Source organism: Chlorocebus sabaeus, chromosome 23 (assembly GCF_047675955.1).
Source record: "Chlorocebus sabaeus isolate Y175 chromosome 23, mChlSab1.0.hap1, whole genome shotgun sequence".
NCBI classification, from domain to species: Eukaryota; Metazoa; Chordata; class Mammalia; order Primates; family Cercopithecidae; genus Chlorocebus; species Chlorocebus sabaeus.
Genome location: NC_132926.1, coordinates 40,973,859 through 40,997,020, shown reverse-complemented (window position 1 = coordinate 40,997,020; position 23,162 = coordinate 40,973,859). Strand labels below are relative to the sequence as shown.

The 23,162-nt window shown below is 41.6% G+C and overlaps 3 protein-coding genes across 3 annotated transcripts; all 3 read left to right on the top strand.

Annotated features, from left to right (window-relative positions):
• Positions 1–3: 3 nt before the first annotated feature.
• On the top strand, positions 4–8,007 carry LOC103244683 (protocadherin beta-12). The gene has a single exon (XM_008014721.3). It carries the CDS (start codon positions 5,605–5,607, stop codon positions 7,990–7,992), a length of 2,388 nt encoding a protein of 795 aa, XP_008012912.3. The 5' UTR covers positions 4–5,604; the 3' UTR covers positions 7,993–8,007.
• Positions 8,008–10,827: 2,820 nt separating this feature from the next.
• On the top strand, positions 10,828–19,941 carry PCDHB13 (protocadherin beta 13). The gene has a single exon (XM_008014719.3). It carries the CDS (start codon positions 10,831–10,833, stop codon positions 13,225–13,227), a length of 2,397 nt encoding a protein of 798 aa, XP_008012910.3. The 5' UTR covers positions 10,828–10,830; the 3' UTR covers positions 13,228–19,941.
• PCDHB14 (protocadherin beta 14) lies at positions 19,859–22,709 on the top strand. The gene has a single exon (XM_073010621.1). It carries the CDS (start codon positions 19,924–19,926, stop codon positions 22,318–22,320), a length of 2,397 nt encoding a protein of 798 aa, XP_072866722.1. The 5' UTR covers positions 19,859–19,923; the 3' UTR covers positions 22,321–22,709.
• Positions 22,710–23,162: the final 453 nt, after the last annotated feature.

The following is a 23,162-nucleotide window of genomic DNA, read 5'->3' as shown; positions in this document are numbered from 1 at the left end:
TTTTTGACCTAGTCTCGTTCTGTCACCCTGGCTGGAGTGCAGTGGTGTGATCTCAGCTCACTGCAACCTCCGCCTTTCGGGTTCAAGCAGTTCTCCTGCCTCAGCCTCCCGAGTAGCTGGCATTACAGTCGCCCACCACCACGCCCGGCTAAAATTTTTTTTTTTTTTTTTTAATCTTTAGTAGACTTGGGTTTCACCATGTTGGCCAGGCGAGTCTCAAACTCTTGACCTCATGATCCACCCGCCTTGGCCTCCCAAGGTGCTGGGAATACAGGCGTGAACCACTGCACACCCAGCCTTTTTTTTTTTTTTTTTTTAATACAGAGTCTTAAGCCACCCAGACTGGAGGTCAGTGGCAGGATCTCAGCTCACTGCAACCTCTGCCTCCTGGGCTCAAGCGGTCAGCTCACCTCAGCCTCCAAGTAGCTAGGACTACAGGCGTGCGCCACTGTGCCGGTTACTTTCTGTATTTTTTGTAGAAACGGATCGTCACAACATTTCTTAGGCTGGTCTTTAACTTCTGAGCTCAAGCGATGCACTCCCCTCAGCCTCCCAAAGTGCTGGGATTACAGGCGGCCGGGCCTATTTTCAATTTTCACTTATTGCATATCATTGTGAATAACATTGTAAATCCTTTTTATATTGAGTAACAGGTAGTTAATCCATTTCTAATGAATAATTTTAAGGTTTTAATCCTTTCCAAGTGTACAATAATTTATTGATTATTATTTCTCACTCTAGAACACTGACTTTGATTTTTCTCTTGGGTGTTTTGTTTCGTTTTGTTTTGTTTTTTGAGACAATGTTTCGCTCTTGTCACCCAGGCTGGAGTGCAATGGCGGGGTCTCAAAAAAAAAAAAAAAAAAAAAAAAAAAAAAAAAAAAAGAAAAAGAAAGAAAGAAAGAAAGAAAGGAAAGAAAAGAAAAGAAAAGAAAAGAAAAGAAAACAGTATTTTCTTTAATTTCCAGACTCCTTCTATTGAGTGGCTTCTTCTAGAATTACCTCAATACTTCTAAATGATATGTTTTTGCTGTTAAATCTTGCAACTCCATTTTACATTTTAATCACTTCTTGCTGTGGATTTTTAAAAATGATTTAACTTTCTTCCCAACTAATGTAAACCAATACAAGCACTGCACATTCCCTTTCTCCTATTCTCCCAATAAAATTGTTACAGTTTTTGTTGTTGTTGTTGTTGTTGTTGTTTTTGGCAGAGTCTTACTCTGTAGCCCAGATTGGAGTACAGTGGTGTGATCTCACCTCACTGTAACCTCTGCCTCCCGGGTTCAAGTGGTTCTCCTGCCTCAGCCTCCTGAGTAGCTGGGATTACAGGCACCCACCACCACACCTGGCTAAGTTTTGTAGTTTTAGTAGAGATGGGGTTTCACCATGTTGGTCAGGCCTGTCTTGAACTCCTGACCCCAGGTGATCCACCCACCTCAGCCTCCCAAAGTGTTGAGATTACAGGCGTGAGCCACCGTGCCCAGCCTACAGTTTTTTTTAAGTTAAACTAATAGTGTTCATATTGCTAAGGTTTCTTCAAAATATACATTAGTGTAGTGTGATTAAATTTCCTTTCTCGAGAAACATTTTTCCTAGAACTGAAAATTGTTTTGTACTTACCTAATTTTCCATTTACTAATATTAGTTTCTTTACATTCTCTAATTTGAATCTCTTTCTTCTCAAAATATTCAAATGTATCAGATACCCATCGATTATTTTTATTTCTTGGTGATCTTTCACCCAGATCTCTACTTCATTCATACAGGTTGCTCTATAGGCTGTCACCCTAGGACTTTAAAAAATATTTTTCTTTATTGGTCTTCTTTTATAAGATCCAGTATATTCTTCTTTCTTAGTTTACTCTCATTTTGTTGATGCACATCTCTCAGTACCTTCATAAAAATGGATACAGAGGAAGTAAAACTTTTTGAGAGCTTATTTTGTTATTTTCTTCTTTAATTTGATTGATAGTTTGGGCATAACATTCTAGGTTGAAAATAATTTTCCCTCAGATTTTAAAAACACTGCTCCTTTTATTGACTGCATATAGAATTGCTGTTCAGAAGACTGATTCCATTCTGATTCCTATGTCTTTTTATGTGATTCCCCGCACCCTCTTTTTCTTTCTTTCTGGGAGCATTTAAAAAATTCCCCTGGTCTTCTGAAAATACCTTAGTACTGGCTCTTTATTGATTAATCTGGTCATATGGCTATGCCCTGTTCATGTTTATCTTTTTTCTTTTTTCTTTTTCTTCTTTTTCTTTTATCTTTTATCTTTTTTTCTTTTTTAACACAGCCTGGTAACTGTTACCCAGGCTGGAGTGCAGTGGCTGTTCATAGGCACAATCATAGCACCCTGCAGCCTCTAACTCAAGAGCTACTCCTGCCTCAGCCTTCCAAGTAGCTGTGACTACAGGCATATGCTAGACCCCTTGGCTGACGTTCAGACTATCAATTTTATTTCTGAGAAATTTTGGTTGGGCGTGGTGACTCACACCTGCAATCCCAGTACTTTGAGAGGCTGAGACAGGAGGACTATTTGAGGCCCCCAGTTTGAGACCACCCTGGGCAACATAGAGAGAATCTATCTCTATACAAAAACAATTTTTAAGAGGAATTTTCTTGGTATGTTTTACTCATAATTTCTCCCCTGAGCTTTCTGGATTCTCACTTCAACAAAAATCTCAGTTAAATACTAGACCTCCTAGATTGACTCTATAAAACTCTAAGCCTTTTTTCCTTTCTTATTTTTTCTTTGCCTCTCATTCCATTTTTTGGACAATTTATTTAATCACTCCATCTTTTATATTTAAGTTTTTCTTTATGATTGACAAATACTTTTAAGAGTTGTTTTTGGTTCTCTGAATGTTTTTCATGGTATCCTGTCATAGATTTATAAATGTAATATTTTCTCTCATTTATAATTAATCTTTTCTTTAAAAATACATTATGTAGTATTGTTATTATTATCCATTTTAAAAGTGAAAGTGAGTCTAAGGGGAGTTGAGAACTTGTCCAAGGTAATATAGCTAGTGAGGAGCACTTAAGTCATAATCTAGTCTTCATCTTACAGTAGGAATACATACTTCACACAGTTACTATTTAGATTAAATGGATAAATGCATTATGAGACACTTAGAGCAATGGGTAGCATAGAGTAAATACTAAATAAGTATTAGCTTTTATTAGATTTTCTTTCTCTGGGAATATTAATCAGACATTTTGAAAGGCTTACTTCTGTTTTCTATATTATTGTTCCTTCTTTTTTCTTGGTGGTAGTGATGGTGGTAGTTTCGGTCTTTCTATGTCATGTTACAGGCATCTCCTCAAATGCCTTGGCTATCTTCTCATATTTTAGAAGGATGATAATATCAAAATGTTGACAATCAACTCTGTGAGCAAACAGTACCTGTTGATGGCAGGGCTTCATTCTAATATAACCATGCTAGGATAAGGCTATTACCTTATGAGACACCAAATAATAATATGTGTCTTTATTTGGGGTTTTCATATTCTCCAGGTTAGAATTCTACAATATTCACTGTGTGGGGATGAACTAGGGGTCAGGCATATATCTTGTGTCCTACAGTCTAAGAGTATTGCATGAAAAAGGACTAGAAGTCTAACCATGCAAAATGCAAAGGTTTGCTTACTCTCCCTATTTTCAATTTGACACCTCACTATTGTGCTCAGGCTGTGCCTAGATCCCCAAGACTAGAGAAAGTTCCATTAAATTTGTCCAGAGAATAAACTTTCTATTTTCTGGTTGTGAGTTACATTTCTGTCTATGTAGGGTGATGAGAAGAACAGAGAATTCAATTATCCTCTACACATACTTCCAACTGATAACTTTTTTTCCATCCTTAACTGACTTCAGTCTTCTTAAATATCTGGTTCCTCCAAATCTTGGCTTAAATGAGATTGTGTTTCTTGTGAGTATCTTCAATGAAGGAATTTTACTTTAGGGGCATTTTTTGGAACTGCTAAGTCAATTGCTCTTCCACCTGCTTTGCTTTCTGTATTAGAAAAATATATGTGTTCACTTGTGTATTCTTAATCTTCATTAGTTCCCATTTTAATTACTTTTCTGTCATTTCAGTGCGTATTTTTTTTAAAAAAAGAGAGGTTAATTGTGTATGGTCAATCCATCACTTTTCAACTTTTACCTTTCTGTACCAATTACTATTTAAATCATGTATCCAGTTTGCATTTTTAAGAATATTAATTGAATTTAACATTTTAAAATGCAGACTTATTGGATTCTTCTTCCATCCATTCTTAGTGCACGTTAAGACTTTCTATAGTGAACATCACTGATGAGCCCTTAGCATCTATTTCAAACAATCTCCCTCATTATGTACCAATGATTTACTTTGGCTAGGACTGAAACCATCCCAAGCTTAAGAGGTGGTCCCAGACAGGATTAAAACAAAGTAATGGCCAGAGATGGGTCTTTAGATTCTAGGGCTAAAATCTCCAAGTATAATTCTATACCTCTTGAAACAATGATTGCTTCAGTCACAGGCACATGATCTTACTTGGTCTAATCAGAGTGAAAGTTAGGTTTTTGTTCTATGTTTAGGGATAGACTCTTACTTTCTCTTCCTTGGCTGAAAGAGAAAACAGATAGCTACAGTTGTGACTACAATAAATTTTGGGAACCTGGGGCAAGCCAGCTTTAGGAATTAGAGTCTACTTTAAATGAAACTAACTTGCTCGTGCTTGTGTACTTATCAATTTTTTGTAAATTATGAAAAACTGGAACTAAATGATAGGTTTACATAATATGTTCCACCCCAATCTCGTGCTTCATTTTCTACCTGTTCACAATTCATTGCTATTAAGGAAATCTATGGAAATGCCTTTTTATGCTGTCATAATGACCTAAATTTGCCTCATCACATGGTTAATCCAGTTTCATAACTTCAGAAAGGACTTTTGAGATCACCTTCCCTTTCCCTTACCATGTAAGAAAAGCCAAGTAGTAATAGAGTTTCATTCAGTTCAACAATTAGTTATACCCTGCTTGTTTCAGGCTTACAATTGTCTCAGAAATACTACGAATTCCTGGGGACCAGGGATCACATCTTGTATCTGTATTCACCACAATCGAGCACATTTGGTTGTGAGGAGCGTGGGGAAAGACACTGAATAAATGCTTTAAAACAAATACAAACATCATCACAAACTATAAAGAATATAAAACGATTATTAAGGAAGATATAATATGTTTTTAATTACTTAAACAGAAGGAATTATTTAAATGCAATATTTGCTTCTGGAGGACATTTATGTAAATAAAATTTAGGTAGTGTTCATCAAACTGTGAAAATCTGTGGAGTCGCGTGGTGGCGCTGCAGGATAATACCAAGAAAAAAATTACCCTGGAGGATGTTGTAGACGCTGTTATCCAGTACACGGAGAGAACTGGGAAGACAGAAAGAACAATCCTTTAAGGGACAACCTAGAAGCCATTCAACAAGGTTAAAATCTTTAGGCTTCCAATGATTTGGTAGACAGATCAGAGGCACGTTTCCACAACTGCGAAGTGGTGCTGAAGCAATTCTGCAAGAAGATTTTGGAGTTTTGGAAAAGAAGCTATGGAAAACGGAGGGGCAGGCATTCTGCAGATAAGGCAAGTCCTGCTTTTCTTTGTTTTGCTGGGAATGTCTCAGGCGGTCTCTGAAACTGGGAGTTTTTTGGTGATGGAGGAATTGCAGAGTGGGAGCTTTGTAGGAAATTTGGCAAAGACCCTGGGACTGGAGGTGAGTGAGCTGTCTTCACGGGGGGCTCAGGTGGTTTCTAATGATAACAAAGAGTATTTGCAGCTGGACACAAACACTGGGGATTTGCTCCTGAGCGAAATGCTAGACAGGGAGGAGCTCTGTGGCTCCAATGAGCCTTGTGTGCTGTATTTCCAAGTGTTAATGAAAAACCCCACGCAGTTTTTACAAATTGAACTCCAGGTCAGGGATATAAATGATCACTCTCCCGTCTTCTTGGAGAAGGAAATGCTCTTAGAAATCCCAGAGAACAGTCCTCTTGGTACTGTGTTCTTGCTTGAAAGTGCGAAGGATTTAGATGTAGGAATCAATGCTGTAAAAAGCTACACAATAAATCCGAACTCTCATTTCCACATTAAAATAAGAGTCAATCCAGATAATAGGAAATACCCTGAGTTAGTTCTGGACAAGGCGCTGGATTATGAAGAGTGCAGGGAGCTCAGTTTCATCCTCACTGCTCTGGATGGCGGGTCTCCTCCCAGGTCCGGAACTGCCTTGGTCAGGGTGATGGTTGTAGATATTAATGACAACTTCCCTGAGTTTGAGCAGGCTTTTTATGAGGTGAAGATTCCGGAGAATAGCACCCTTGGCTCGCTGGTTGTGACAGTCTTGGCTTGGGATTTAGACTCTGGAACAAACAGTGAACTATCCTATACCTTTTCCCATGCCTCAGAAGATATTCGCAAGACATTTGAAATTAACCAAAAGTCTGGAGACATTACTTTAACAGCACCTTTGGATTTTGAAACGATTGAATCATACTCAATAATCATTCAAGCCACAGATCGGGGAGGACTTTTTGGAAAATCTACAGTCAGAATTCAGGTGATGGATGTAAATGACAATGCTCCTGAAATCACTGTGTCATCAATTACCAGTCCAATCCCAGAAAGCACACCAGAGACCGTGGTTATGGTTTTCAGGATACGAGACAGAGACTCTGGGGACAACGGAAAGATAGTTTGTTCTGTCCCGGAAGACCTCCCATTCGTGCTAAAATCTTCCGTAAATAATTATTACACTTTGGAAACAGAGAGACCACTGGACAGAGAGAGCACAGCCGAACACAACATTACCATCACCGTCACCGACTTGGGGACACCCAGGCTGAAAACCGAGTACAACATAACCGTGCTGGTCTCCGACGTCAATGACAACGCCCCCGCCTTCACCCAAACCTCCTACACCCTGTTCGTCCGCGAGAACAACAGCCCCGCCCTGCACATCGGCAGCGTCAGCGCCACAGACAGAGACTCAGGCACCAACGCCCAGGTCACCTACTCGCTGCTGCCGCCCCAGAACCCGCACCTGCCCCTCGCCTCCCTGGTCTCCATCAACACAGACAACGGCCACCTGTTCGCCCTCAGGTCGCTGGACTACGAGGCCCTGCAGGGGTTCGAGTTCCGCGTGGGCGCCGCAGACCACGGCTCCCCGGCGCTGAGCAGCGAGGCGCTGGTGCGCGTGCTGGTGCTGGACGCCAACGACAACTCGCCCTTCGTGCTGTACCCGCTGCAGAATGGCTCCGTGCCCTGCACCGAGCTGGTGCCCCGGGCGGCCGAGCCGGGCTACCTAGTGACCAAAGTGGTGGCGGTGGACGGCGACTCGGGCCAGAATTCCTGGCTGTCGTACCAGCTGCTCAAGGCCACGGAGCCCGGGCTGTTTGGTGTGTGGGCGCACAATGGCGAGGTGCGCACCGCCAGGCTGCTGAGCGAGCGCGAGGCGACCAAGCACAGGCTAGTGGTGCTGGTCAAGGACAATGGCGAGCCTCGACGCTCGGCCACCGCCACGCTGCACTTGCTCCTGGTGGACGGCTTCTCCCAGCCCTACCTGCCTCTCCCACAGGTGGCCCCGGCCCAGGCCCAGGCCGACTCGCTCACCGTCTACCTGGTGGTGTCATTGGCCTCGGTGTCGTCGCTGTTCCTCTTGTCGGTGCTCCTGTTCGTGGCGGTGCGGCTGTGCAGGAGGAGCAGGGCGGCCTCTGTGGGTCGCTGCTCGGTGCCCGAGGGCCCCTTTCCAGGGCATCTGGTGGACGTGAGCGGCACCGGGACCCTGTCCCAGAGCTACCAGTATGAGGTGTGTGTGACTGGAGGCTCCGGGATAAATGAGTTCAAATTTCTGAAACCAATTATCCCCAACTTCCTATCCCACAGCACACGTAGGGAAGTTGAAGAAAACCCCCCATTTCAGAATAATTTGGTTTTCTGATAAAGAATGAAAAATAAATCCTGTGTTTATGAATACATTTGTAATTAGGAATTTATTGTGAGGTGCCCGTAAAGTAGTATTTTTGATCACTTCAAATACGTACTCTTTAAGTTAAGAAATTTCTTTACACAGGAAAGGATCCAGATTTAGTATCAAGAACCCTTCACAAAGCATGAAATGTATATGTGTAATGTTTTATGTCAAACAATTATGCTTAATATAAAGTCTATTAAATGCTAAGTCTTGTTTGAGATATTTTAAATTGCTTTCCATTGTTTTCAATATTTACCATGACTTTCGTTTTCTGAGTTGATTAGAATGCTGTTGGAGTATACTACCTTAGTTTCAGAAGCATAGATTGTAATGTACCTTTTTAAACCTTATTTTTTTAAAACACTCGTTTTATGGATCATACACTATTTTCACGCTTTTAATCTCAGAAGAAACATATGTGGCATGGTATTTTAGGAATGACCAAATAGATGGTCTCAGAGACTCAGTAAGATCACCAAGGTCCACTAACAAATAAGTGACAAAACTGAGCATCCATCCTCGATCTGTCTGACTCTGAGTCAGTGGCTTTGCTCCAATTCCATACTGTTTTCTGTCATTAGATATCACCTGGCAAGTTTCTGCCTAACTAAAGAGAAGAAATGTTTTTATCACATTCATACTACTGTTCAATCTTTATTTAGAAATAATCTTTATCTATGATTTCATTTTCTCATAAACCAATAATCTTGCTTTTCTGGGTAAATTTTCAGCTATTATTACTAATGCTGTGATCTGTCTAAATCTCAAGTAAAAAACAAAATTGAAAGAGCAACCTGTGCCTTCTCGTTGTGTCCTGAACATATAACTTCCATTTCACAGAAAAGATTAATGGTCCTGATTAGGAATAGTACATAATTTTGATTGCATTATTAGTTAATTATTTTCTTCACATTGTTGTATATTTTCAGAGTCACCCATACTTACATTTGTAATACATTTTCCTGATTTGAGAATTTGTTTTTAACAGTTTTCTATTACCTGTACGGCACTGCTGAATCAGGAAAACTTAAGAAAAAGAATAGTTTTAAATGTGTAATATCAAAGAGAAATATAGATGATCATTAAGTTTTTAGAAATTCTAGGGAGTTAAGGAGAAGCATTATTTGTTTAAAAATATGTAACTGATTCTTATTTTTAAAATAGGTAATTTTGGCATAGTTGTGTTCTGAATATATTATAAACTAGTGCTGGTAACTCTAAGAAAGCTAGTATTACTGCATATCATTGGTGGGATAGAACCTAAGGACAAAAAACTCACAGTAGTAAAATCTAAAATTGCTTTCATGATCTTAGGGTAAAATTATCCAATTTCTCTGACAAATAAATGGCATTAGAAATAAGAGGGGTGAAGTTTACACAAATAAAAATCTCAAGAGGTCTAGCAATCAAATACAATGTGTGAATCTTGTTTGGATCTTGATTGAAACAACAGCAATGACTTTGAAAAACTTGGAAAAGTTTGAACATAGATGGGTATTAAATAATATTAACTTAATTTTTAGGTATGATAATGGCATTGTACTTAAGGGTATTTTTAGAGTCATTTAAAGTCATGATGTATTTAAAGAAATATATAATGACGTATTTGTGGGTGAAAATTCAGTTTGTCTGGGATGTGAAAATGTTGAAGGGATAGAGTCAAGAATTATGGAAAAACATTGATAATTGTTGAAACTAGTACTGAGTCCTTGGAGGTTCATTACACTCCTCTCTTCTATGAGATTTGAAAAATTTCAAAATAATTTCTTTTAATTGATGCTGTTGGAAGTGGAGGTAACAAAAAAGGACATCCTTCCCAGAAACAAAATCACCACTGCTGTTACACATATTGTCTCTGTTTAGACAAACTCTCCAGCTTTTCCTTGTTCATTTCCCTTCATTATTGGACATAACTTCTCTACCTGAGATAGTCATGCTTCTGTATTCTTCTACCATTTGAATTTTGAGGTGTTTTTCTAGTTATAGTAATGGATTTATGCTAGACTTATGATGGATTTATGCCACCAAGATTCAGCTACTTGATGGCATCAAATTGCTTTATACTTGGTATATAGTTTATTTTTAAGGTTAATCTCTCTTTGCATCAGATTCCTCATGTGTAAGGTGGGGAATTCACAACAGCCCTATGTGGTAGGTGCTATTATTATCCTCACTTTACAGACGAGCAAACTAAAGCAGAGAGATTAAATAATTTGTTCGAGGTTCACGGCTACTAATTATTACTATGGTTTATTGAAATAAAAGTGTAAACATCTAAAAGTTAACTATGTTAACTACAATTATATTTGAAATTTTCTGCATATATTCTTTTTGCCAAGCTAGACTGTTACCTAAATATTTCCTTTTTGCCCAAAGCTCAGTTAGCATTGTTGAAAGACTAATGTAATTTCTCCTTCGGGCAGTTCTCTGCTCAGTAAGGCCCGGCGATATTAACGGTGGTGTTGTAACCTTACATAATCCCAGGGTACATACAGGCAGAGTTGGGAATATTACATCTATTATCATCTCACAAAATGTAACATTCTGTAAGGACGCGTGGTGGCGCTGCAGGATAAGAAGGTACAAACCAGAACCGCAGTTGCAGCTCCATTAACCGGCAAAAGCAGCAGAACCTGGAAGCCCACGGAAAGCTTGGATGCCAAAGAGAAGACGGCAGGGTCCTCTGAAGAGATCTATTCTCTGCAATATTTCCGAGGTATCTGTGGAATAACCACAGCCTCTGATACTGGGTACTTTACAGTCCCACAGAACCGTCCCCCCAGGAAGCTGAACCCACCAAGAACAATGGAGGCCAGCGGGAAGCTCATTTGCAGACAAAGGCAAGTCCTTTTTCACTTTCTCCTTTTGGGCTTATTTCTGGCGGGCACGGCGGAACCTAGACGCTATTCTGTGGTGGAGGAAACTGAGGGCAGCTCCTTTGTCACCAGTTTAGCAAAGGACTTGGGTCTGGAGCAGAGGGAATTCTCCAGGCGGGGGGTTAGGGTTGTTTCCAGAGGGAACAAACTACATTTGCAGCTCAATCAGGAGACCGGGGATTTGCTGCTCAATGAGAAATTGGACCGTGAGGATCTGTGTGGTCACACAGAGCCCTGTGTGCTACATTTCCAAGTGTTGCTAGAGAGTCCCTTCGAGTTTTTTCAAGCTGAACTACAGGTAATAGACATAAACGACCACTCTCCAGTATTTCTGGACAAAGAAATGTTGGTGAAAGTGTCAGAGAGCAGTCCTCCTGGGACTACGTTTCCTCTGAAGAATGCTGAAGACTTAGATGTAGGCCAAAACAATATTGAGAACTATATCATCAGCCCCAACTCCTATTTTCGGGTCCTCACCCGCAAACGCAGTGATGGCAGGAAATATCCAGAGCTGGTGCTGGACAAAGCGCTGGACCGAGAGGCAGAAGCTGAACTCAGGTTAACACTCACAGCACTGGATGGTGGCTCTCCGCCCAGATCTGGCACTGCTCAGGTCTACATTGAAGTCCTGGATGTCAACGATAATGCCCCTGAATTTGAGCAGCCTTTCTATAGGGTGCAGATCTCTGAGGACAGTCCAATAGGCTTCCTGGTTGTCAAGGTCTCTGCCACGGATGTAGACACAGGAGTCAACGGAGAGATTTCCTATTCACTTTTCCAAGCTTCAGATGAGATAAGCAAAACTTTTAAGGTCGATTTCTTGACAGGAGAAATTGAACTAAAAAAACAACTCGATTTCGAAAAACTGCAGTCCTATGAAGTCAATATCGAGGCGAGAGATGCTGGAACCTTTTCTGGAAAATGCACCGTTCTGATTCAAGTGATGGATGTGAATGACCATGCCCCAGAAGTTACCATGTCTGCATTTACCAGCCCAATACCTGAGAACGCGCCTGAAACTGTGGTTGCACTTTTCAGTGTTTCAGATCTTGATTCAGGAGAAAATGGGGAAATAAGTTGCTCCATTCAGGAGGATCTACCCTTCCTCCTGAAATCCGCGGAAAACTTTTATACCCTACTAACGGAGAGACCACTAGACAGAGAAAGCAGAGGGGAGTACAACATCACTATCACTGTCACTGACTTGGGGACCCCTATGCTGAAAACACAACTCAATATAACCGTGCTGGTCGCCGATGTCAATGACAACGCCCCCGCCTTCACCCAAACCTCCTACACCCTGTTCGTCCGTGAGAACAACAGCCCCGCCCTGCACATCGGCAGCGTCAGCGCCACAGACAGAGACTCCGGCACCAACGCCGAGGTCACCTACTCACTGCTGCCGCCCCAGGACCCGCACTTGTCCCTCACCTCCTTGGTCTCCATCAACGCGGACAACGGCCACCTGTTCGCCCTCAGGTCTCTGGACTACGAGGCCCTGCAGGGGTTCGAGTTCCGCGTGGGCGCTTCAGACCGCGGCTCCCCAGCGCTGAGCAGCGAGGCGCTGGTGCGCGTGCTGGTGCTGGACGCCAACGACAACTCGCCCTTCGTGCTGTACCCGCCACAGAACGGCTCTGCGCCATGTACCGAGTTGGTGCCCCGGGCGGCCGAGCCTGGCTACCTGGTGACCAAGGTGGTGGCAGTGGACGGCGACTCGGGCCAGAACGCCTGGCTGTCGTACCAGCTGCTCAAGGCCACGGAGCCCGGGCTGTTCGGTGTGTGGGCGCACAATGGCGAGGTGCGCACCGCCAGGCTGCTGAGCGAGCGCGACACGGCCAAGCACAGGCTGGTGGTGCTGGTCAAGGACAACGGCGAGCCTCCGCGCTCGGCCACCGCCACGCTACACGTGCTCCTGGTGGACGGCTTCTCCCAGCCCTACCTGCCGCTCCCAGGGGCGGCCCCGGCCCAAGCCCAGGCCGACTCGCTCACCATCTACCTGATGGTGGCATTGGCCTCGGTGTCTTCGCTTTTCCTCTTGTCGGTGCTCCTGTTCGTGGCGGTGCGGCTGTGCAGGAGAAGCAGGGCGGCCTCTGTGGGTCGCTGCTCGGTGCCCAAGGGCCCCTTTCCAGGGCATCTGGTGGACGTGAGCGGCACCGGGACCTTATCCCGGAGTTACCAGTATGAGGTGTGTCTGGCAGGAGGCTCAGGGACAAATGAGTTCAAGTTCCTGAAGCCTATTATCCCCGACTTCCCTCCCCAGTGCCCTGGGAAAGAAATACAGGGAAATGCTACCTTCTCCAATGACTTTGGGTTCAATATTCAGTGACCATAGTCGACTTTTATATTCCATAGGTATTTTACTTTATGGCATTTCTTTGCCAATGTTTATTTCCCTCAATTTGTGTGTATTTAAAACTGTACTGATTTACTCTTGATTTTTCTCATGTTCTTTCTCCTTTGCTGTTAAGTGAACATTCACTTTTATTCCCGGTTCTTAAAAGATGGCAATTCATTCTTTAACCTAGATGGTCTTAAATTGTAATTAATTTGCCTCCCTAAAGAGCAATACCAAATCACCTTTTTTTTTTCATGCCCCTATCTTTAGTTGAACTTCACCCACTGTTATGCTTATGGTAAAATTAAATAGAGCAATTTGGAAGGGATTCACATTTTCCAGCATTTCTTCATTTCTCTTTTTTTCAGCCTTAAAATAATGATTGGTATTCAGATATATAATTTTTCTTTTTTTAAATCCAGTGCGTTTTTAGTTAACCTTTAACTATGCTTTTTGCTTTCAAAAATAAACCAGGAAACCTATATTCTATGATACAACTGTAAGTGTTATCACTTAATTCGAAAGGGTCAGAAGACCAGTTTCTCAGTATCCTTTCCTCATTCATCCTGGAGAGGATTGTGCAGGCACGTTAATATTGTGGCCACTCACAGAATCTGGGAATATGAAGTTATAATTTTTAAATTAATGTACCAAAGCTTTAATGCAATCTAGTCAAATGCAGATGCGTGTGTCCAAATAATAATTCGTATAGCATAAATTGGAGTTGTGTGCTAATGTGTAAATTTTTTTGGCTGTAATATCATAGAATTTAATGTATATACACCAGAAACTACTTTTCAGACTCTTTTCTGCTGCAACCAATAATTAAGATTATATTTTACATATTTTGAAACACACAAAATAGAAAGAAATGCTTGTGAACAATGCTTAGTCTTTTTATGATATAATTTGAAATTACCTATATATTTCATTCTATTCAATTTTCAGATGTGGTCATGATCCACTAAGTTTATTTAATGGTATACTAATGGGTAGTAACCCAAAGTTTGAAAACCACTTTTCTCAGACATATAGAAGTATACCAGATGTTGAACATTGATAGTATCAAAAGAGTCCTTTAGGGTTCTAATTAAAAAAAAAAAAATTCAAACCGTTGTAGAGGAGTAGTTTTGTCTCATGTTAAACCACTCTCCCTTTAAGGATCTGACACACTGTGCAAGAAAAAGACTTCAAGGTTGGAGGAGGAGATTTTCCATGACTTTTATCAACAAATCTAAAGTCTACGTTGTGGGAGAAAAATGTAGGATAACAAAATGAGTAAAAGTATAGAGGCAAAAAAAGTGTGTGTATGAAAGAGACAGAGCAAGCATGGGAAAGAGGAAATTCATGGGGATGAGTAAAATGACTACTTTCAGTGCCACAGACTAGACTCAATTGCTTCTCTTATTTTATTTTTTGAGACAGGGTCCTGTTCTGTCACCCACACTGGAGTGCAGTGGTGCGATCTCCACTCACTGCAACCTCCACCTCCCGGGCTCAAGCAATCCTCCCACCTCAGCCTCCCTAGTACCCAGGACTATAGGCGCAGGCCACCACACCCACTAATTTTTGCATTTTTAGTGGAGACAAGGTTTCATCATATTGCCCAGACTGGTCTCCAGCTCCTAAGCTCAAGCAATCTGCCTGCCTCAGCCTCCCAAAGTGCTGTGATTGCAGGTGTGAGCACCTGGCCTCAACTGCTTCTTGAAAATATTTTAAAATTTTATCTTAACATTGTAGAAGGACTGGGTATTAGTCAGTTGATAATGCCAAGAAGAGTAATCTCTTTTTATGGCATATCTAAGACAACCTAGTGTTTATACTTCTTGCTAAGATTTCACTACCAGTTCTGTTGAACTGTGTCGACTGAGTAATTATTCTTTTCTTTTTTTCTGTTTTCTTTCTTTGTTTATTTTTTAGAGACAGGGTCTCAGTCACCTAGGCTGGCGTGCAGGGGTGCAATCATGACTCACTGAATCCTTGAGCTCCTGGGCTCAAGCAATCCTCCTGCTGCAGCCTCCCAAGTAGCTGGGACCACAGGCCCATGCCACCACTCCCAGCTTTTTAAAAAGATTTTTGTAGAGATGGGTTCTCATTATGTTGCCCAGGCTGGTCTTGAACTCCTGGCCTCCAAAGGTGGGATTTATTCTAGCAGCTTCCCTGTGATCTTCTCACATCTACTGGTGGAGGGGGAAAGAATAGTTCGAACAGCTCCGACAGAAAATCTAGCAGGTGCAACAGTGGAGAAAAGGGCCAAGTACTTGTCCTATTACTTCCAGTTTTTCTAGATAGATGAGCAGCAGGACTCCTCTCTTTATAAACAGAACTATGAGTTTCCTGGCTCTAATGAAGAGTGACCAGGCATTCAGGAACTTAAATGCCGAGATACATATAACCAACGAATTCTCCTAGAATGTATTGCTAAAAACGAATTTTGCTCTTATAGTTCAAAGACCTCATTTATAGTTATACTTAAAACAGTGCATAGGAATCAAGCTGTATCAGCCAATTTTATATGAAAGAACTATAGGTTGTAAGTAACTTAGAACATAATTTTATATCTAGAGGGGGTTAAAGGACACAGAAAATAGAGACACAAGAGATGGTCCAGCCTTACAGAATGGATTCTCTTGAAAACCCTTACAAAAAAAACAAAAAACAAAAAACAAATAACAGGTGTTTTTTTTGTTTTTTTGTTTTTGTTTTGAAATAGGCAGAAGTATGGGGGAAAAGGGACATAGGACATTTTATCTTACAAACACATTGTTCTCTTTATCTTTCTATTTCAAGTTCTGCCAACACTCCTGTGCCCACTGATTAATCTAACAACTTGACCTCTCATTCCCTAAGTCTTTACCTCTACTCCTGTTATTCAGTCATTAATGCCTTGGCTACATATTGTACTTTTCCCCACTAAGAAACTGTCATATGATATAATAATTTCAGCTATCTTCCTCTGAGAGCACAATTGTCTATGCCTATAACCTTCTCATTCTGCTGTTCCTATCATGTCTTGTCTTTAACCTTATCAGGAGCTCCATTCCATGATGCTGATACTACCTATCAAATGCTCCTGTTTTAATTTCCTTCCTAACCAGTTGATTTCCTGGCTTACCGTTCACAGTTACTCTCATGCCCATATTCTCAATTCCCTTGTTCAATTTTCCTTCACTCAAACCACTTGATGAAACTCCAGCCCAGATGAATATAGTCCTCCTCCTCTCTTACACATGGGGTGCTGCACTCTATAAGACCAAACTTACAAAATTAGCAATACTGTTGCCACCATAAATGTATAATATTCAAACCTAAATGGGCTTCTGAGACCAAAAACTCCTTTTATAATTTTTCTAACGAGCTTTATTTTCTATTCTCCACAATAACTATTTTAAACCTACTTATCTTACTTTAAACTTCTTACCCTACCACTTGCATACCCTGTTTTATCAGATGAACTTGCCTAATACCTTATTGAGAAAATAGAATCCATCAGCTAGAAATTCATTTTCCTGTCTCCCACTCCACAGCTTTAACAGCATCTGTATCTATATTTTTCACTTGCTGAGGTCCCTCCCACTGGTCTAAATCCAATCCCTTCATACATTGCCTGGATCCCATCTTTAACAACTTTTCTAGGGGACCTGCATTATCCCTTCTGTATCTTAACTTTCTCCTTCCCTACTGAACATTGCACATTGGCATTTTAAGTATATTCAAGTTTCTCTAGTCTTTAAAATATCCTCTGAGTGAATTCTTCACCAGATACCAATGTATTTCTTATTCCTTTTACAACATTTTCATTCTTTACAAATTTCTTGAGAGCCTGGCTGCAGTGAGCCAGTGAGCCTGGGTGACAGATAGAGACCCTGTCTCAAAAAAAATTGTCGAAAGAGTGGTCTACTTCATTTTTGCTTCCTCATCCCTCTCACTTTGCACCAAAGTACAATCTAATTTTCATCACAACCATTCTACTGAAACTGCTATTGCAAAGGTTATCAAAGATTTCCATATAAGTTAAGTAAGATTATACTGTGGAACCAACGTAATGCAATGAAACAGTGGCTTGTAAACATGTCACTCTTTTTCACATGACAGTACCAATGTAAAAATTATTAGGTAGGTAAGGCAGCTTTGATCCTCACAGTCCTTGTGAAATGAAATTTTCTTTCAAGTAATTTCTTCAACATTCCCTATGGCAATACAATCTGCATGGGTGTAGCTGGGTCACTGCCACATCTGGGTTCTAGCTCGCTTGGAGAAAGAGGCATATTCAGATGACTTTTGTTCTATAACTGGAAGAGGCAGACAGAAATTCTGCCCACAATCCATCTGTGAGAACTTAATTCACTTGGCCACACTCAAATACAGGGGAGGCTGGGATGCACAATCTACCTTCATGGCCACATACTTGGGTACAGTTCTGTTACTATAGAAGCAAGGGAAAACAGATTTTGTCAGACATCTATCAGAATCCTCCACAATGACCATCTTTTTAAGTCCAATGGATAATTGTCATGCTTATTTTTCTTGACTTTTCTGAAGCATTTGCAGCTGTCGATCTTCCTCGTCTCCTTAAAATGCTATTTGCTTTTGATTTCATGATTTTGAACTCTGAGCCTTCTTTATCTTTTCAGATATGCTTCTTGCCCTGTCTCCTCTAAATGAAGATGTTTCTCAGACTTCTGTGCCAAGCCTCTTCTATACTTATTTGACACACTTCTGCTTGGTTATCCTAGAGCATTCATGGTTTCAATCACCATATATATACACACATATATACTGATGAATCCCAAAGTTCATATCATCAGCCCAGGTTTATTTCCTATGCTTTGGTTATAGACAAACACACACACACACACCACAAACACACAAACACACATCCTACAGGCACTTACCTCAATATCAGCATGTTCAAAACTGACACTTCATCTTTTTGCACCCCAATCATGTTTTTTTAGCATTCCCTGTCCTAGCCAATGACACCACTAGTCATCGAGTTTCCCAGTCTGGAGGTGTGATATCATCTCTGAGTCTTTCCCCTTTTTCTCCCCATGCAACCTATCAACCAAGAGTTGAAAATATTTCATCTCCTCATACCTTTCTACTCATCCCTCTTCTCTCTATCCGCACTGGCATTATCCTCTTCCAGACTATCATCATCTCTTATCTGATCTCCTTGATTCTCCAGTCATTCCCCCTGAAATTAATTCTCCATACTTCAGCCAAACTGATCTTTTAAATGCAGATGTGATCATGTTAATCAGACATTTAAAACCCATCTTTGTACTTGAATTACATTTAGGATAAATGCAAGAACGCATGATATGACCTGTATAATGATTCACATTCTCACCCTGCTTTCAACCCTAATTTCATTATTGGACCCTCCCTTTCCACAGTTTTTAAAGTCCAAGGCATACTTCACTTCTCTGTGTTCCTCAAAATGCCCATCTGAAATATTCCTCCTTCTCCTGGCTAGTTCCTTCAGATCACAATGTATTATTCATTACGTCAGGAAAGCTTTCACTGATGTCCCAAGTCCTATTTAGATATTAATTATTTTATTTTTGACAGACACTTAACCAGCACTTACAAACCACTTGGTAAATATTAATTCACTAGATGCCTATGATAATAATCATGGGAGGCAAATATTATTATTACCCCATTTTACAGGTGAGGAAACAAAGATATCTATAACTTGCCCAAGCTTATAGTGAGTCACATAACCAGGATTCTAATATTGATAATTTGGTTCCAGATCCCATATTCCTAAGCACTAAAGTATGCAGCCCGTAGGTACAAGAGGCCCTTTCTAGATATTTCTATATTACTTTTTATAAATGCATACATTATGACATACTTCATTTACTTGTCTGCCAATTTTTCTAGCTTGTGAGCTCCATAAGAGCAAGGATTACCTCTAGCTTATTTGTGCCATGTCCTTCTTTGTTTTTTCAAAATATGCAAGTGAAAAAAGTAATGACATTACTAACTATGATTGACAACAAGTATTTACAAGAGTGAAGGAGAGAATATATTTGTAATTACTCAAGAAATGACTTAAATAAAAAATTATTTCTTCAGTTCAGAATATTTTAACAGATCCTTTAGTGTCAAGCATTCAAAACAGTGATAATGCAGTGTATAGACATTTTCTGGATTCAAATTCAAACAAACCATCAGCAAAGGACGTTTTGGAGAGAACTGGGGAAAACCAAATGCAGGATAAATTACATCGAGGAATTATTGCTCAAGTTGTTGATTGTGAACGTTATATTGCAATTATCTTTTAGAATGCCTTATCTATTAGAAATACTTAGTGAAGTATTTAAAGGTAAAAAAAAATGTTGTCTGGGATTTGTTTTGAATGTTCCGGATGTATTTATGATTTACTTTTTCAAAGAGGAAAACTTTTTAATGAAAAAAAGAAAAAAAAGAAAAACATAGAGACACATGGTGGCGCTACAGGATAAGACGAAAACTGTACAAAGGCTGGCACAGTGAGCTTCGCTATTCAGAACAGAAAGCATCCAACCCACTGAAAAGACAGGCATTAAAGGAGCTTTGCCTACAGAGCTGCTGGAGGATACACTGTCCAGGGGGTTCCTATTAAAAACCAGAGCTTCAGCTTCCAAAATTAGGGCTGAGCTTCAATTTTTCCACAAGAGGTTGCCTAAAGGAACCATGGAGATCAGAGGGTCACTCGATCTACGAAAAAGGCAAGTTCTAATATTCCTTGTTTTGCTGGGATTGTCTCGGGCAGATACTGAATCTGCACACTATTCTGTGGCAGAGGAAACAGAAATTGGCTCCTTTGTGGCTAATCTAGCGAGGGACCTAGGGCTGGGGGTGGAGGAGCTGTCTTCACGTGAAGCCCGGGTAGTGTCTGATGATAATAAAAAGTATTTGCACCTTGATTTGCTGACTGGGGATTTGCTCCTAAATGAGAAACTAGACCGAGATGAGCTGTGTGGCTCCACCGAGCCCTGTGTGCTGCATTTTCAGGTGGTTTTGGAAAACCCTTTACAGTTTTTTCGGGTTGAGCTGCATGTCAAAGACATAAATGATCACTCCCCTACATTCCTAGACAAGGAAATACTTATTAAAATATCAGAAGGTACGACTATTGGAACTACATTCCTAATGGAGAGTGCTCAAGATTTGGATGTCGGAAGCAACAGTCTCCAAAACTACACAATTAGCCCCAATTCTCACTTCTACATTAAAATTCCAGACAGTAGTGACAGAAAGATATACCCAGAGCTGGTCCTAGATAGAGCTTTAGATTATGAACAGGAAGCTGAACTCAGATTAACACTCACAGCACTGGATGGTGGATCCCCGCCCAAGTCTGGGACAACTTTGGTTCTCATTAAGGTGTTGGACATCAATGATAATGCCCCTGAGTTTCCTCAGAGTCTCTATGAGGTGCAAGTCCCCGAGGATAGACCCATTGGCTCATGGATTGTCACCATCTCAGCTAAGGATCTGGATGCAGGAAACTATGGGAAAATTTCTTACACATTTTTCCATGCATCAGAAGATATTCGTAAGACATTTGAAATTAATCCAATATCTGGGGAAGTTAATTTGAGATCACCCCTGGATTTTGAAGTGATACAGTCCTACACTATAAATATTCAGGCAACAGATGGTGGGGGTCTTTCAGGAAAATGCACCCTTCTAGTTAAAGTTATGGATATAAACGACAATCCACCCGAAGTGACCATATCGTCGATTACAAAGAGAATTCCAGAGAATGCCTCAGAGACTCTAGTAGCTCTTTTTAGTGTAGTAGACCAAGACTCTGGAGACAATGGGAGGATGATTTGCTCTATTCAAGATAACCTCCCTTTTTTCCTGAAACCGACCTTCAAGAACTTTTTCACTCTAGTTTCTGAAAAAGCACTGGACAGAGAGAGCCAAGCAGAGTACAACATCACGATCACCGTCACAGACTTGGGGACCCCCAGGCTGAAAACCGAGTACAACATAACCGTGCTGGTCTCCGACGTCAATGACAACGCCCCCGCCTTCACCAGAACCTCCTACACCCTGTTCGTCCGCGAGAACAACAGCCCCGCCCTGCACATCGGCAGCGTCAGCGCCACAGACAGAGACTCAGGCACCAACGCCCAGGTCACCTACTCGCTGCTGCCGCCCCAGGACCCGCACCTGCCCCTCGCCTCCCTGGTCTCCATCAACACAGACAACGGCCACCTGTTCGCCCTCCGATCGCTGGACTACGAGGCCTTTCAGGAGTTCGAGTTCCGCGTGGGCGCCACAGACCGCGGGTCCCCGGTGCTGAGCAGCGAGGCGCTAGTGCGCGTGCTGGTGCTGGACGCCAACGACAATTCGCCCTTCGTGCTGTACCCGCTGCAGAACGGCTCCGCTCCCTGCACCGAGCTGGTGCCCCGGGCGGCCCAGCCTGGCTACCTGGTGACCAAGGTGGTGGCGGTGGACGGCGACTCGGGCCAGAACGCCTGGCTGTCGTACCAGCTGCTCAAGGCCACGGAGCCCGGGCTGTTCGGTGTGTGGGCGCACAATGGCGAGGTGCGCACGGCGAGGCTGCTGAGCGAACGTGAGGCGGCCAAGCATAGGCTGGTGGTGCTGGTCAAGGACAATGGCGAGCCTCCGCGCTCGGCCACCGCCACGCTGCACGTGCTACTGGTGGACGGCTTCTCGCAGCCCTACTTGCCTCTCCCTGAGGCGGTCCCCGCCCAGGCCCAGGCCGACTTGCTCACCGTCTACCTGGTAGTAGCGTTGGCCTCAGTGTCGTCGCTGTTCCTCTTGTCGGTGCTCCTGTTCGTGGCGGTGCGGCTGTTCAGGAGGAGCAGGGCTGCCTCGGTGGGTCGCTGCTCGGTGCCCGAGGGCCCCTTTCCAGGACATCTGGTGGACGTGAGCGGCACCGGGACCCTGTCCCAGAGCTACCAGTACGAGGTGTGTCTGACAGGAGGTTCCGGGACAAATGAGTTCAAATTTCTGAAGCCGATTATCCCCAATTTTCAAGTTCATGACACTGGTAAGAATATGGGGGAAATTGAGAACTTTCGAAATAGCTTTGGATTTAACATTGAATAAAACAATTTATTTTAAATTTCTAATTTTTAGTTATTCTTTGCAAGCTGATGGTACTTTTTGCATAATCTTTTGTGGATTTTTGGTTGTATTGTAGTTGCATGCATGATTATAGCTCTTGTTTTTCTCACAGTTTCTTTAAAAACCTTTATTAATGGCTATAATGACATGGAAATGTAATCTGTGTTTTCTGGTTTTTCATTTATTTGGTCAAAATGTTATATTAATGGAGTTATTGCTATTTTTGCTGTGATAATGGTATTGTTATGTAAGACAATGTTCTCAATTATTTGGATATGCAAACTAAAGTATTAAGAGCTAATGTCATTATATATGTAACTTAAATCTAGACACCATCAAAACATAAAGTAAAAATAAAAAGTGTTGCTGAATCTGGGTCGAAAATATAGTGCGTTTATCACACTATTCTCTCTGAAAATGTTCTTTAAAAAGGATAAAACAGATGCTATCTCTCCATTTTCAGTTCTGGAGAACCTTATTAATTTTTAAAATATTTACTTCATGATGAAACTTAAGTGGTCACATTGGAAATTTTTAATTTCTTAAGTAATTTATTCTGTAACTACTTTTGTTCATAATCCTGTTGTGGAGGAAGAGTCTTAAAATGCTCTGGGCCTTGCTGTCACTCTTTAGTTTTCTTAATTTAATTTTATTTATTTATGTTTTTTGAGACAGGGTCTCATTCCATTGCCCTGGCTGGAATGCAGTGGCACCATCATGGCTCACTGCAGCCTTGACTTCCTGGGTTCAGGTGATTCTCCTGCCTCAGACTCCTGAGTAGCTGGGACCAGTGGCACAGGCGACCATAGCCCGGCTAATTCTTT